This window comes from Phalacrocorax carbo, chromosome 9, assembly GCF_963921805.1.
Source record: "Phalacrocorax carbo chromosome 9, bPhaCar2.1, whole genome shotgun sequence".
Lineage (NCBI taxonomy): Eukaryota > Metazoa > Chordata > Aves > Suliformes > Phalacrocoracidae > Phalacrocorax > Phalacrocorax carbo.
The window spans coordinates 31,969,744-31,984,464 of record NC_087521.1 but is presented as its reverse complement, the minus strand read 5'-3'; the positions used below and the strand labels follow the sequence as shown (position 1 = coordinate 31,984,464).

The following is a 14,721-nucleotide window of genomic DNA, read 5'->3' as shown; positions in this document are numbered from 1 at the left end:
AGCTGGTTTTTCAAAACCTGGTGCAGGGTCTGCCTCCCAGGATACTCACTGCCTGGCACCGTTCTCCTGATACCTGAATGAGGCCTCTAGGCATTACCGCAACACAATTGTTAATAGTAATTATTGCTTTTTAAAAGCATTCAGTACATTCAACTTGGAAGGAGACTACTGTATTTGTGCCCTTTGGATTCCTGTATCTCGTTACTCCTCTAAGACTTCATGCAATACTAGCTGCTTAGTGACTTGTCTTGCTCAGAATGTTTATCTTGCAAGTGATCTTTGGATAGAAAGGATTTTGGTATCTGTGATAGTTTGTGGGTTGTGTTGTTTGTTGTCTTGTGGGTTTTTTTCCTCTGTGTGTGCACGAGGATGGTGTTGCTGGACCTGACAATGCAAATAACCCAGCTGGAAAGTGGGCAGCTTTATCAAAGATCCATTTCAGTCATCTTATCTGAACAGAGATTTCAGTACCACACTGTTACAGCCAAAATTATATTTTCATTACACTGATGGGGTTGAATGGTTTCAATCATTTATTACTATGCTAAGGTATTTTTCTGGAAAATTATTGTCCTAATAAAAGACATCTGATGACAAACAGAAGTAATTATTAATACCTAACTAGATTTTTCTGGCTTAGCTGTAGGTTTTGTTTTGTTTCTGATAATTATTTCGTTATAATCACAGAAATGTTGGTTGGAAGGGGCCCGTTAAAATCTATTCCATCTCTTCTCCCCCTCACCCTGCTCCTACCTCTCTTAAAAGTACAGGGGCAATGGTTGGCCCAGGCATTGAAAGCACCAACAGAAGGTGCTGCAGTAGCTTTGGACACGCCAGCCACACTGAGGATGTTGTTGTGTCTTCCTTCATAGTGCTCTGCCGAAAGCAGTTGCTCTTGTGCCATTCCTGGTCTTTAGCTGGTGGTTTATGAAGATGGTGATCAAGGAGTTGTTTGTAGCAGGGTGGGAGGAATATTGCTTATAACAAACTAAGACTTACTAATTTGAAAGTTTTCAGTGGGCTCATATCAGCAATGCAGCTGAAACACTGTCATCAGAGTAATTAGTGCTGTCTTGCCAGAGAGGGAAAGTTCCTAACAGTTGAATAGCGAGTATTTTTACATGGTGATGTTTAAGGAAGTAGGAGGAGAGAAGCCTCAGAAAATTTGCAGTATGTCAGACTAAAACAGGGAGATTTTGATGGACTTTAAGTGCTGCAGTGGAGTGACGTTCATTCATAGTGCTGTGGCTCTGGACAAGTTATTGTGCCATATAATTAAAATTTTTGTCTTTTCTCTTTTATAACTAGGAAAATATTTTTCCATTTGTTGTAGAATTGCATAATGAATGTTGTTGTTTTGAAAAGCAGCGAAAGTCTCCCTGTAGAGGCTGAATCTCAGAAGTAGGGAGTTTTACCTAAATAGAATGAAAAGTTTCAGAAAAACACAATAGTCTTCCTGTTATACTTCAACAGATGTCTCAAGGCAAGTCATTTTATAAACCAACCAATGTGAGATGGATAAGTAGATAAAAGAATTGTTGCATACAAAACAGCTTCTGTTTCTTTCCCCTGAAGGGTTTCAGGCCTCTTATATCGGCTTATGCTATATTTCAACATGGACAAAAATAAGTCTGTCTTCTCTTTGAAACCTTTTCAAAGTAGCCATCTGCTTTGCCAGTCATATTCAGATCTATACCAATATTTTTTCAGGGTAGGTGTAGCATATGAGTCAGGTTTTTTTAACTCATTCTGGTTCTTCTAGTTTTATAACTTGTTTTGTTGTATTTTTTTAGAAAGGCAATATTTGAAAGAATCATATTTAAAATAAATTTCTGGCAAAACTCAAAGCAGACCAAAGTAATAAAAATTGCATAGTCCTAGCTATGTAAAAGGTAACGTGTTGTTAGTGACTGTGTTCCTTGATTTGATACTTGTTGGTTTTTAAATGCCACGTAACTTGTGGAGGGGACAAGGGAGAAGAGAAAGAAATAATCTCTTAATAATTTTTTGTGGCCTAGTGCCCATTACAAAATGGACTTGCGAGCTGTAATTGCGAGGATATAATGGCAAGAGTTTGTATTCTCTGAATATTGATGAAAAGACATTTGAAGCTCATGAAAAATATAGTTGAAAATATGTTGGAAGATGTTTTGGTTGGCTGGTTGGCCACTGATAACCATGCAGTGTCAAAAACCATAGGTTGTTTTGCTGCTGGGGTGTTTATTGTAGGAGGGAAGATATACTTTTCATTTATTAAAGGACTACTGACACTGATGTTGATATAGAGACATCCAGGTCCTAGCACTGTTCCAACAAAATGTAGCTCTTCAGTATTTTTAGGTCTTCAAATGTGGACAACTTAGTGTTGAGGAGCAGATACTTAGGACCAAGATAATGTTCATCTTCAATGACTGTGAGTCAGTATTCAGTGGGAGGAATCTGCTCTGGCCTTTGAGGGTGCTGGAAGTATGAATCTTTCTGATTGCTGGTGTGCTACCATGTGCTCAAGTGACAGACTAGAGCAAGACTGACATGGTATGAGCAGATCTGACTGTTGAGAGGGTTTTACCTGTGGTTTGGTTCCAGCCGCAGCAGGAAAACAGAAGGTGAAAGATGGTTTATTTCCCCTTGCTGTGAGCAAAACAGTGGGCGTTTAAGGTGGCTATGCAGGTGGGTATTGAAGATTTCTTAAATACTGATGCAGAAACATATCTCTTACATGGAAATGTTACTTCATTTCAAGTAGTAAAATAAACCTGCTTTTGTAAGTAGTTCTAAATAAAGGCAGGCATCTGCACATGTCTAAAATTTGCCTACTTTCCCCAGTATGATTTTTAAATCTTACGGGTTTTGTTTTGCAAACCTAGGTTGTGACTCGCTGGACCTATTAAAGATAACTGAGAAGTGGGGGTGGGGGCATGTGAAGCCCAAACACTGCAGGCAGCAATAGTTGCAAAACCTAGATCACCAGCTTATTGCTGGATTATTTTTGGAGAAATACCCAAGATGTTCAGGAGCCTAAAGGCATTTGGCATCTCATCTTGCTCCTCCTCTTGCACCTGAAGGTGGCATCTGGGCATCCTGCTAGCACAGCATGTCCCATATGCTATTTCTTTCTTGTGTCGTCATTGAAGAGTTTAAGAGAGCTGATGTGTGGATTTAAGTTGTAGGAAGTGCTGACATTCCCATGCAGCTGCTGTCATTGCAGAGCCCTGGTCTGATTGTATGCCAGCATTTTCACATGACAATTCTTCTCTGCCGTAATACTCAAATATTAAGCTGCTTGTCAGCTGGGAACTGTAGGCTGGAAATTTGGAGGTCAAATCTCCACTAAAATCCTAAATATTTGGGCTAAAATAATGTGTTTTACTAAGGAAATGTTGCTACAACCAGAAAGTGTTTTTACACCTCTTGGAGAGAAAAAAAAAATACATTGGCAGTGGGTAACTTGCTTCCAAAAACCAAGGAGCTGAACTTTTGAATGGCTTGTTTGGGTTATATAATCATAGAACCATTAAGGTTGGGAAAGATCATCATCATGATTAAAGATCATCAAGTCCAACTGTCAACCCAACACTGTCTCCTAAACCATGCCCTGAAGTGCTGCGTCTACATGTCTTTTAAATACCTCTAGTGATGGCAACTCTACCACCTCCCTGGGCAGCCTGTTCCAATGCCTGATGGATTATAGCAGTGCCCTGAGGTTCCACCTGAGATAAGATCAAGATTATGGAGATAGGTGCTGCATATAGCTATAGTACAGAGACACAGCAGATGATGTATAAGAGAAGGGAAGCTTTATTCCCCTACTCCTGGTTCTTACTGGTGGGTTCCTCCAGTGTAGAGGCCCAGTGATCTGCCCAGGCACAGCAGCAAATTTGGAAACTGAACTCAGATGTTGATTCCCAACCAAATGCTTAAACCGCAAACCCAGCCTCCACCTCAGCAATTCCTTCTGAAGTGAGGATGATGGGTGGGGGTGGAAGAGTTCAGCTGATTTAGGAGCCAGGCTGAATTAAAATGTCAGCCCTCTTGATATTGCTCATTATTTGGAAAAAAAGGGGGGGGAAAAATGCAGCATTTTGTTGTTTGCTTAAGGTTACTATTTTCTTCAGTTGTATCTTGCCTGGCCCTTTTTGTTGCAGTTCAAGGAAAGATTGGATATTTTTGATAAGAATAAGATGATATGGTGGTTCAGTACTCCTGGAAAAAGAGTATTCCTATTCCAATATGTTCACTTTTATTGCTTCCCTTGCACCATGTCTGGCACTTGTTCAGCCCCTTTGTTGAGCCTACTCAGGTTACTGGAGGGTTTCTGTTGACACTGCAAAGCATCCAGGGAGTCTTGGAGTCAGCACAGGGGAAAGGGCGAGACCTGTGCCTGGGAAGAGGGATGTAAGAGCAGGACTGCCTGCTTTTGGCAGTAGTGAGCTGCTATACAGCTGGGTTTGAAGAACCGGGTTGTATCCCACAACTCCAGCATTTTGGACCTTTCCAGTTTTCTCCCCTGCCCCCATTTGCTCCCTGATTTGATTTCCTGCTGTTTCCTCTGCTCTCAACTGGTTTGCCATTCTAGGCTATTCATGATTTGGTTTACCTAGAACCCTCCTAAAAGCTCATTTCTGCTATGTTACCTGTGGAGAGGATGAAAGAAGGGATATAATCTTTACCAAACTGAGATGTGTGCTATCCTGATAAATAACAACAGACTTTGTGCTTCTCCCTCTGTTTCTCTCTAGTAGCCTTACATACAAATGACTTGGCACTGGTGCGTGTGCCCAGGGTTCATTGGGCCCTAGTAGCTTGAGAACCTAGGAAGAGAGAACTGAACCAAAACCTTCCATGTTCCATGCTGGCATTTCTACTAGAACCTCCTTCTCTTCCTTGGGGTTTGACTTAGCACAATCACTATGTTGCTGGTTTGTTGGGAAGGATTTATCAATGGCAGCGCAGATTTCTCTGCTGCTCTTTTAAATTTACTGTAGCCGCGTGACAAAGCTCTTCCAGGCTTTGAGTGCTGTATGTTGGCAGCCTTCAATAGCTTTAAGGCCATGTGTATAAGCCCAGCATCCACTCTGGATGGTGATCACCAAGCGACTTCCCAGTGATAATGGCTTTCAGTTGGAATTCACTCGACCTACAATTGAACCAGTGGCCTAGAGGTGAAAGGCTCGGGCATTGTATCAAATTACTAATAATCCAAACCATCTACATCTTTCAAGCTGTTGATGATAGAAACTCTTCAGTTTCTTGAGGTATCTTCCACGCCATGTGTAGATAATTGGGAATGTTGTGCTAAACTATGGAGCTTGCTGGCTGACCCTGCTTACTCATATATGTGAAATACAGTTTGACACTATTGGTAGACATCAAAAGAATATCACTTAACCTATTAATCTGGACGCATCTGCAGATTCTTCATAAGAAAGATGCCTTTTAAGTTATCACATGATATGAAAATTACTTGTGTACCTGAGAATTCAAACGGTCTTTGTAGTCTTTGTGCATTAAATACTCGTTAGAAATTAAGTCCTTCCATTTCATAAATTATCTTAATATGTATGTGTTTAGTCTAATTTTGTAGGAATCACTGTGTTCTTAGGTGTAACTGCTGCTTGAAAAGATCAATGGTTTACAAATAATATGATTATTCATCTGTGTCATTATCAGAATCACAAAATGGGATGCAAAACTGAAATTTTAATCTCCTACAGATGTATAAACCTAAAGGAACTCTGCTGTCTTCTGTTGAAGTTTGCAGTGATTTAGCAGATTGTATCTTGCTTTACAGGCCTTATTTAAATTCCATTATTGCAATGTTTGTATCTGGTGCTAGAGAGGGTAGAGAACATGAGTAGTATTTCTTCGCCATAGTCATGCATGCCAACCTAATACTTTTACTTTCTGTCTTTCTAATATTTATGCAGTATTTAACTTGACCAACAATGTAGATTTGGAGAACACCAAAAGGAAAATGGAGCTGTACCAGAAGGATAACAAAGAAGTCATTCAGAAAAATAAGATAAAACTGGTTAGTTAACTTCTCCTCTCCCCTACAATTCTTATTCATTTGTTAAAGAATTAAAGGATTTTCAAAGTGGAGTACTTTCTGTAATACCTTAAAAACAAGTCAAAGCTGAAGGCACTATGCAGATTTCACTTCGTATTAAAAAACTGTAATACACTAATATTCTGCGATACTGATATTTAGTGCTGCTTAAAGAGAATAAATTGATAGTTGAAATGTAGTAATACTTTATTTTGGGAAGGGCTTAAAAAGAGGGACAGGCAGTAAAGTCTGCATCTACTACATCACCACCACATGCGTGCTGGCAACGTTGTTGGACAATATCCAGGAGAGACCAAGTCCGTTCCTATACCAGGACAATCATTCCTTTCTCATCCAGAGGAAAAAAGGAATCCAGACGCAGACATTATGAAGCTCCCAGGAGAGAGTTGTAAAACTGAGGGAAAGCACAGTTCTGGTTTATGCAAAATTTAAAATGAAAGATGTTGGAAAAAAAAACAAAACATTAAAACTTTTGTTCAAGAGCTGATAACAGTAACATCAGGAGTATTGTATACATGATCTGTATGCAAAATGCATGGTTCATTGAAGACTTATTAATTTAAAATACGGCTCAGATATAATTTTGTTCTTTAAAAATAAACTTTCAAACTTTTCTTTCTGTAAGAAAAGTTTAATCTGTTAAATATTTTTTCAGTATAAAAATACACAATGTTATCGGTTCTTGAAGGAAAATGTCTGCCCAGAGTGACATAACAAGGTTTTGTGTTTGTATTCCAGTTGCACTAAGGACTTGCTTTCAAATCAGTAGGGGTGAAATCCTCACTCCCCTGAAGTCTGTGGCAAAACTCCCAGTGATTTCTTTAGCTCTAGGATTTCACAGGAGGAGATTGGAATCTGAAAAATGTTTGTTTGAACCGCTTCCTTTCAAAGGCAAGGAAATTTCCCTAGGGGTCCATCTATGATCTGTTATCCTGTCTCTGACACTGTGCAATATCCTATGCTTCAGAGCTTGAAGAGACCTGCCAAATCTTTGGCTACATGTCTTATTTTACAATGTAGGTGCAGCCTCTAGGGTCACCATGAGAATAGTGTGCTTTGCCCGCAGCCTACCTTCCCTTCATGTGCGTGACTCGCAGACAGCCTGTGCACTAGCTGTGTGATCGTATCAAGCAGCACAGTAATACTCTGTACCCACCCAAGCCCCCTGGGCCTTCTGTTTTCTGTGCTCTGTGGTCTTGCCGTGCTAGAGGCTGTCTGGTGGAAGCTGGACAAGCCTGTGTGAATCCAGACTTACTGGAGATCTGGAGACATTTTTTCATTTCTTTTTCAACAATTGAAACATAATAATAGACTTGACGCAGTTGCTATTACAAAAACTGCATGATCTTGCCCATAAATTTACTGCTGTCCCAAAAGCTGAAAGGGTACTTTCACTCTCTTAGCTCTTTTTGGCAGATTTTGGAATGTCTTTACTCCTTAAATGGTAAAAGGTGTCCTAATTTCTTGCCTAAACTTCTTATAGCCAGTTATTGTCCCCTCATTCTTCGACTGACGTAAATTATTCTGTCCACTGCAATAGTTTGCTTCTGAGGAATATAGATATTCTCTGTCCCTCTTGGTGTTTTTGTTACCCTTTGCCTCTTCCAGTTTGAGTTTGTGTTTGGCAAGCACAAGGGACCAGCATTGAATGCAGTATTGTAGCAGAGATCTTAACAGCCTCTTATAAAAGAACACTGTTTTCCTGTGTTGAGATGGATGATCCTTTTCTTCTGTTGTAGCACTGTCATATGGGACGTTCAAAATCAGTAGTGATCAAATAGTGCATCATGTTTTCTCCACTTTGGTGTCTAACAGATTAATGTCTTCAAATCCATGGTCTTGTAAGTTATTTTCTTCTCACTTCTGCTAATTCTGTCCTCCTGAGTATGTAATTCTTTCTCACAAATCAAAATATTAAGTTACTGAACCTATCACCTCAGGATTTGAATAACTGCCAGTTGTTCTGTCGATACAAGCTGTATTTTTAATCTTTCTAAGCCAGTTCCTAATGATCTTGCTACTCGTGTACTAACCCCCATCTGTTAGATCTCTGGATTTGATGCAAGAAGCACAGAAAAAGTTTAAGTACACAGGTCTGGATAAAAAGATGAAGAACTCTTAGAGAAGGAGTTCTTGTCATTATAAATTTATGTTTGTTATAGTTAGTTCAGTCAGCATATAGCCTTGCTTTGAGTGGATTACAGTTTTCCCAAACATGCCTTTTTTTCCTTAAATGCCTGCTATTCTCCAGTCATAGGGTGACTTGTTAAACATTTAGTAACAAGGTAGGAAGTAACTTCACTTGCTGCTTTGTTCAGCCTTGAAATAGTTTTGTCTGAACTCCATGATGTGTCTGTGTTTAAGTTTTCTTGATTGTCCTTTCTTGAATGTGGCAAAACATTATTACTTTTATTTACTTCTTTCACTTGTCGTCTTGAGTTTACACCGGGCTTCACTGTGATCCTCTTTATTTCTTTAGATGTTGAGACTATGTGTAGATTATCTTTAAGCTTAACACAAGCCTTGCTGCCTATTAAGTGCGTTTCTCTTCTGTTTTACTGTTTTGGTCTTCCTTTCAGAAAGAATTTCATGTGACTTGTGATAATTCTTCCTTTTTCCTGTAGTCTGATCTGGTTTGGGTTTGTATATCAGTTTACTTACTTCTGACTATAATTTTTTGGGCTGCTGCTTCAGACTAAGTCTGTCAGCACTTCCCTTCAAGTTTTCTTCTGTTTCAGTGCAAATTCCAGGCAGTCTTTATACATAAACGTGGAAGAGGCTTGGAATGTCTTAAAGGCCCTGAGCTCTTCAGTTCTGTTGACTGAACTAACTAGATCCCTTCATTCTCAGAAATAACCTCGGTTAGCGACTTGAGGATTTTTTCTGTTTGTCTCCTTTCATTAAATGCAAAGAGAATCGAGTTTCAGGTGGTCACTGGTTGGTGGCCAGCTCTTTACCAGTGTTACTGCTAGTTACAAAATGAAAGCATCTTCTGTTGGCTCGGTGGCAGGAGATGAGACCTCTCAGCTCTTGTGTCCAGGAGTAAACGGCCTCACTGGGGCCCATTGGTTTGATCTGCCTGGTAAAGGGATGTTTTTCAGCATACTCTGGCATATAGCAGATTGCTGTGCTTTACTATAACTTCTGGGTCTTCTTGTTACAAGAACAGATTTTACTAAGCTCTTGGCTGCAGTAATGTTTTGCTGAAACTGCTTCCATGGGTTAATCATTCATTTATGTTTTAAAATTTTAATTATCTCTGTTTTTATTGAATCTCCCTTTGCTTTAGTATTTTTGGAGGGGAAGATATGGAAAATGTTTTCTGTATGTTACTGGCCTATACCTTCTTACCAACAAACTAACATTCTTTTCATTCGCTCTTCTGTATAAAGTTCTTTAGCTGTAATCCTTTTTTCCCCTCCTTTGAGCCCCCCTGTTCTGTCTTCCACTCTGATTTTTAAATATAGATGTCTTAAAAGTTTACAGGTTAAAAAAGACTTTGCAAGAAGTAAGTCCTAAAACAAAAACTAGCCACTGTGTCCTAGTTATTTCTTTCTTTTCTTCTCCTGTGGCATATAACTTCAGTCCAAGTTATAGGAAAAATTCCTCGTATTCTGGGAATGTGACTTTTTTACAGTTCATGCTTAAATAGCTTATAAGCTTCTCTTAATATTCACAGATTTGTATTTTGTTATTTGTCTTCTATACCACTGTTAAGAAGCACACAGCGTACTTTGCGCACAAGATGCAGCGGATCGGGGGGTGATCAGGAGCAGTATTGTGGGACTGTATTTTTAGTCACCCACTTAGGTCACTTGAGAAGTAGGATGTGTTGGAGCAGAGAGGGGTGCCTTCATTTTAGAGTAAAGGTGTAAGCAAAACCCACTGTCGTTGCCTAACATTTAAAGAGCCAAGATCTAAATGGTCACTTCCAATTGCAGAGAGCGGCAAGGGGCGGTGGTGGGGAATCTAACTTTGCACTTGACAATGAGTAAGCAGAATCATCATAATCACCTCAAAATTCTATCTAAAATTGCTTGGTCTGTGCTAGGTCCTCTGTTAGGCAGTAGAGCTGCAGGTGAGCTCTGCCCACCCGAGGTGGAAGATTGCTGTGAGTTGATTTCTCATTTCCATTTCAGACGCGGGAGCAGGAAGAACTGGAGGAAGCTTTAGAGGTAGAGCGACAGGAAAATGAACAAAGGCGACTGTTCATACAGAAAGAAGAACAGCTACAACAGATGATAAAAAGGAAGAATAAGCAGGCACTCTTGGATGATCTGGTGAGTAACAAAACCAGAGGCTTTGAATGCACAGTAGCAGAGCGAACAGCAAGTACATTGACATTCATCTATACCATGGGTAACTGTGTGGAATTAACACATCTGCTCCTTTTTGTTTCCATGTCTGGCATGTTGTGTGTTAATGTTCTCTCACCTGTTGTTCATTTCAGTGTTACAAACAGTTCTGGTTTTGGTAAGCTAAGGACTGGAGGAAGAGTGCTGCTGGGATTCATAGACTTAATTGGATTCATGGTCCAGAATATCCAGTGCTGGTTAGAAGTTAAAAGCATTCTTGGCTGTTTCAACACAAAATTAGTCCTCTATAAGATTCTAGCACAGAAGAATGCAGAAGATTTTCTGGGTATTTGAAGAAGGCTATTTTCTTGGTTCTACCTGTTTTGATTTTATTGTTAATTTCTTTTCCTAGTGAGCTTCCACTGACAGCTCTTTTTCTAGTTGCTAATTGACATGTGGAGGTGTATTTCAGAAATTGCTTTAGTGAGTCCAGCTGCTCTAAGAGTTTACTTATTACTTGACACCTGACTGCATGTCTGAGGAAGAGGTAGTATAAAAGTCTAGATTTCTGCTTAATTCATTGACAGTATGAACGCCACAGACTCTGTGGTCAAGGGTGGCTTGCATTAGCATAGCTGATACGGTGACTACTCCGCCTTGAACCTGAGATATGATGGGTGACGTTCTGTCATGTCTGAGGCCGTGTAACTGCCTGCTTGTTTTGCCTTCAGCTGATGACAGTTACATCTGCTTTGGTGCATGGCTGATCATGCAATTTCTGAGCTGGGTAGAGAGGAGCTACTAAGTTGGTTCAGCCATAATGTGAACTCTTACTAGTACTGGCTTGTTAAGCAGTCCTGAACAGGGGTTGATAATCTGGGGTGTTGAAGCAAAATAGTAATCAGGAGCTATTTCATGAGCTCAGCCACCTCTGCAGTGCAGAGATGGTGCGGACCAGGGGACAGTAACCTGATGAATTATTCAAGCATCAGTCAACCCTTTTTGAGTCAGAGCACCTAAATGATAGGTCATATTCAAAAACTACTAGACGAAAAAGATTTCTTGCCTTGAGTGTGTCATGTTCTCTTACTGCAAAATTCTTATGTATGAGTTGCTCCTTCTGAAGTGAACACAGCTTGGAATCATTCAACGGATGTACAGACAACTGAAGAAAAGCTCAGGCTACTTCTGGAAACTGTTAATCTTGTCTTTTGCTGAATTTACTACTGATTCTTCATCTGAAATGCAGTGATGGTGTGTGGGCATAGAGAAGTTCAATAAATGTCTTGTTTAAACAAGATTCACGTCTCAATTTTTTTAATACCTGTGTGTGTAGAGACATGCATGCACACACATTCACATGCTCTGACACCCATGAGAACAGTGTGTGTAACCTTGAAGGAAATCAGAAAAAAGGAGAAGGATGTATGCATGCCTACATGTGTGCAGCTAGGTCAGTGTGGTTTAAAGCTGCCTGGGAGATTTAAATCAGAATTTCTCTCTTATTTCAGTTTAACTCACATCAATATAGCATTAATTCCTTTGTAATTGCTTTATATTATAAATTTTTATTGAAGATATGGATGCTTTTTTACTTTTCTTGAAAGCATAGAGGTCCTCTTTGAACCAATGCAGAAGGCACTGGCGTAGAGAGCGAGCATCGATGTGCAATTCAGGAGTTTCAGGGTCTCTCCTGAAGAGCTGCCTTTTCCTAAGCCTGGCGTCCTGGCAACCTGTCACTGGTTTTGCCAAAAGGAGCTGTTGTTTTATTTCTTGCATAGACAAAGGCAGGGATGAGCAGAAAGGTTCTCTGAAAATCCCTCAAGTCTCTAACTTTGCATCCAGAAGCCTCTTTTCACTTTAGAGGTAGAAGTGCATACAATCCACACAATTAGGAGTAGTTAGAGTGGTGGATCAATTACTAAACACTCCACTATGAACTTGAATTTAATGGCTCAGAATAAGGATTTTGAACTGTTTCCCAACATGTCAATCCTATTCTAAAACACACTCTTAATTTACTGGTGACCGGTGGTGCGGGTGTGTGTTTAGGCTTTTTTTTTTTTAATGTAGCAGTTGGTTTACTGGAAACCTACTTCACCAGATGGCTTGAGGAAAGAATGGTTATAAATAATCCATAAAATATGACAAAAATAGGTAGTTTTAACTGTGCTTGTATATGTGTTACTTTTAAAAAATATCTTAATATTCTAAAAGCAACAGAAAGGTGATTTTTTTAAAGGCTGAGGAAGGAAACCATGCAACTTTAAGTTGCGCCTGTGTTTATGAAGGGGCACTGTCAACTTAAATTTGAGCCAAAACTTGTTTTGTAATACCAAAGGTTTATAAAACCAGCACTGAAGTGTTTGTATAATGACTTAAAAGTATCTGAAAAACAAGCAGTTGTTAAACAAATAATTTCCTATGCTCTCTGAAATCCTTCTAATGCTGTGCTGCAAATCTGAAAATGAAGCTGATCATAAGTAAAACTTAATTGAGAAATGCAGCAAAAGTATGCATCAGCAGTAGCAGTGTAAAGAATTACATTAAAAAAAGTTCCTATCTGTGGTTGCTGGTACTGTGCTAAACCAACAAGGATTAAGTTCTGGCTACAGTGATACTAGTGGCAAAACTCAGCAGGATTGTGAGTGTCAAGGAAGGTGGGAAGCTGACAAATTCACCTGTTGGTTTTGAATCATCCCTTTTGGATGCATCACCTGGCATTGGGAACCTACAGCCCACTTGACCTGGGTCTTGGTAATTTTTTTTTTTTTTTCCCATGATTCTCCTGCCCCATACTGGGTAGCAAGAGAAAATTTAAGACAATTTTTTTGTGTGGTGCAGGTAGAGATGTTGGGTCTTTCCTCTACCAAGAAGAGAATTTTACCTTTGGTGCTTAAATCCTGGTGACTGAGGAGATTCACAGTTTTTCACAGGTATTACTTATGGTATTATCATATTGAGTAAAGGTCTCAGTTATTCACAGAAGGGTACAGGAATACTGTTCCATCTTCAGAGTTCTTATGGTTTAGATAGTCCAGGCAGGGAAAAGGGCACAGAAGAGTTTGGTATTTAAAATGTCGTGCAGTGGGCTCTGGTTCCTGGTCAGCCCAAGGAGCTCAGTGCGTCATGTGGAAAGGACTGGTCCTGGGTCGAAGGCTCCACAAACCTGTCCTTTGCTGGGAGCAGGGAGGGGAAGGCCAGGGTCACTTGCTGGAAAGGCAAGCAAGGTGTTGTGGGGTCTATTAGAAGAGCAGTCAGGTGCTTTGCCTAGGCTGTTACATTTTGCCTCCCAGTACTAAATTAGGCAGATTTTGTATTGCCTTCATTATAAGTGACCTCTTTAAAATAAAACCTCACTTCAAAAGCACAACACCTTGTAATTTAGACTCAGTGTCAAATGCGTTTTACATATTATTGGAAGAGTTGTATGTGTTTTTTTTTTTTTTTTAACCTTCTAGACTTGGATAATCAGGGCTGAGTAAAATATTAAAGCATTTCCTTTACACCATAAACTCTCTCACCTGTAGACAGAGGATTATAGATCTGCTCTTAGCTGTCTTCTCTGTTTCAGGACTTGCACTCTCCTCTTCAAGAGCCCGTAGTTCCCAGGCACGAGCAAAATGTCATTGCGGCACATGGTAAAGAGGCAGGTTTTCCCTGGGCCATGGCATAGCTTGGAGTCAAGCAAAGGGCAAGGTGCCTTAAAGACATCAAGTGTCCCCACTTTTACAGAACCTCAAGGTGTTTGAGACAAATCTTTCAGAAATTTTTGCATATAACTAGCTCTGTTCATACTGTTAGACAGTTTTTCCCATACAGAAAATTGCTAGTGTGGATAAACGCTTATAGGATTGGACCTTTTGTGTGTGTTAATAGTTACCAGAAGGGCTATGTGCGTATTAGAAAGGACAAGCAATCGCGGATGTGGCGGCGTGGTGTGGGTTTCCTAGAGTTGTGTAATCTGGTTAGTGGTCATTGTGTGAACTCTGGACAAGCTGGTACAAAAATTGGCTTCTTTTAGTTATTGTCTTAGAAATGCAGTGAACATTTAAGGAATAGGAGAGGATAAAACAAACCAGAGAATGCTTCACACTCTTCCCTTCTCCCCCAACTTATTAAATCTGGTGATTAAAAGAATCCACCATCCTTAAACTCTGACAGCTAGCAGCACATGCTGCTTGCATGGTGGTTAGACACGTACAACACTTTGAAGATGCAGGGTGTAAACTAGTGCATTTGTGGTCCAAATTTTCTCCCAGTTGTACAGAAATTAGATGTCTCTTGTTACAATTTAGGGTTTCAACCTCTTCCTTCCCTTCCTCCCAGTTAATCACAGAAATGTAAATAGGATCC

The 14,721-nt window shown here is 39.9% G+C and overlaps 1 protein-coding gene across 7 annotated transcripts in view; it reads left to right on the top strand.

Moving 5' to 3' along the window:
• Positions 1-14,721, top strand: part of MNAT1 (MNAT1 component of CDK activating kinase) — a 125,653-nt gene that overhangs the window by 42,020 nt on the left and 68,912 nt on the right. For all 7 annotated transcript variants that reach the window (XM_064460987.1, XM_064460989.1, XM_064460991.1 and 4 more), the window contains 2 exons: positions 5,928-6,031; positions 10,210-10,350. In XM_064460987.1, coding sequence (XP_064317057.1) covers positions 5,928-6,031; positions 10,210-10,350 — 245 coding nt within the window. The remainder of the gene's footprint in view (positions 1-5,927; positions 6,032-10,209; positions 10,351-14,721) is intronic.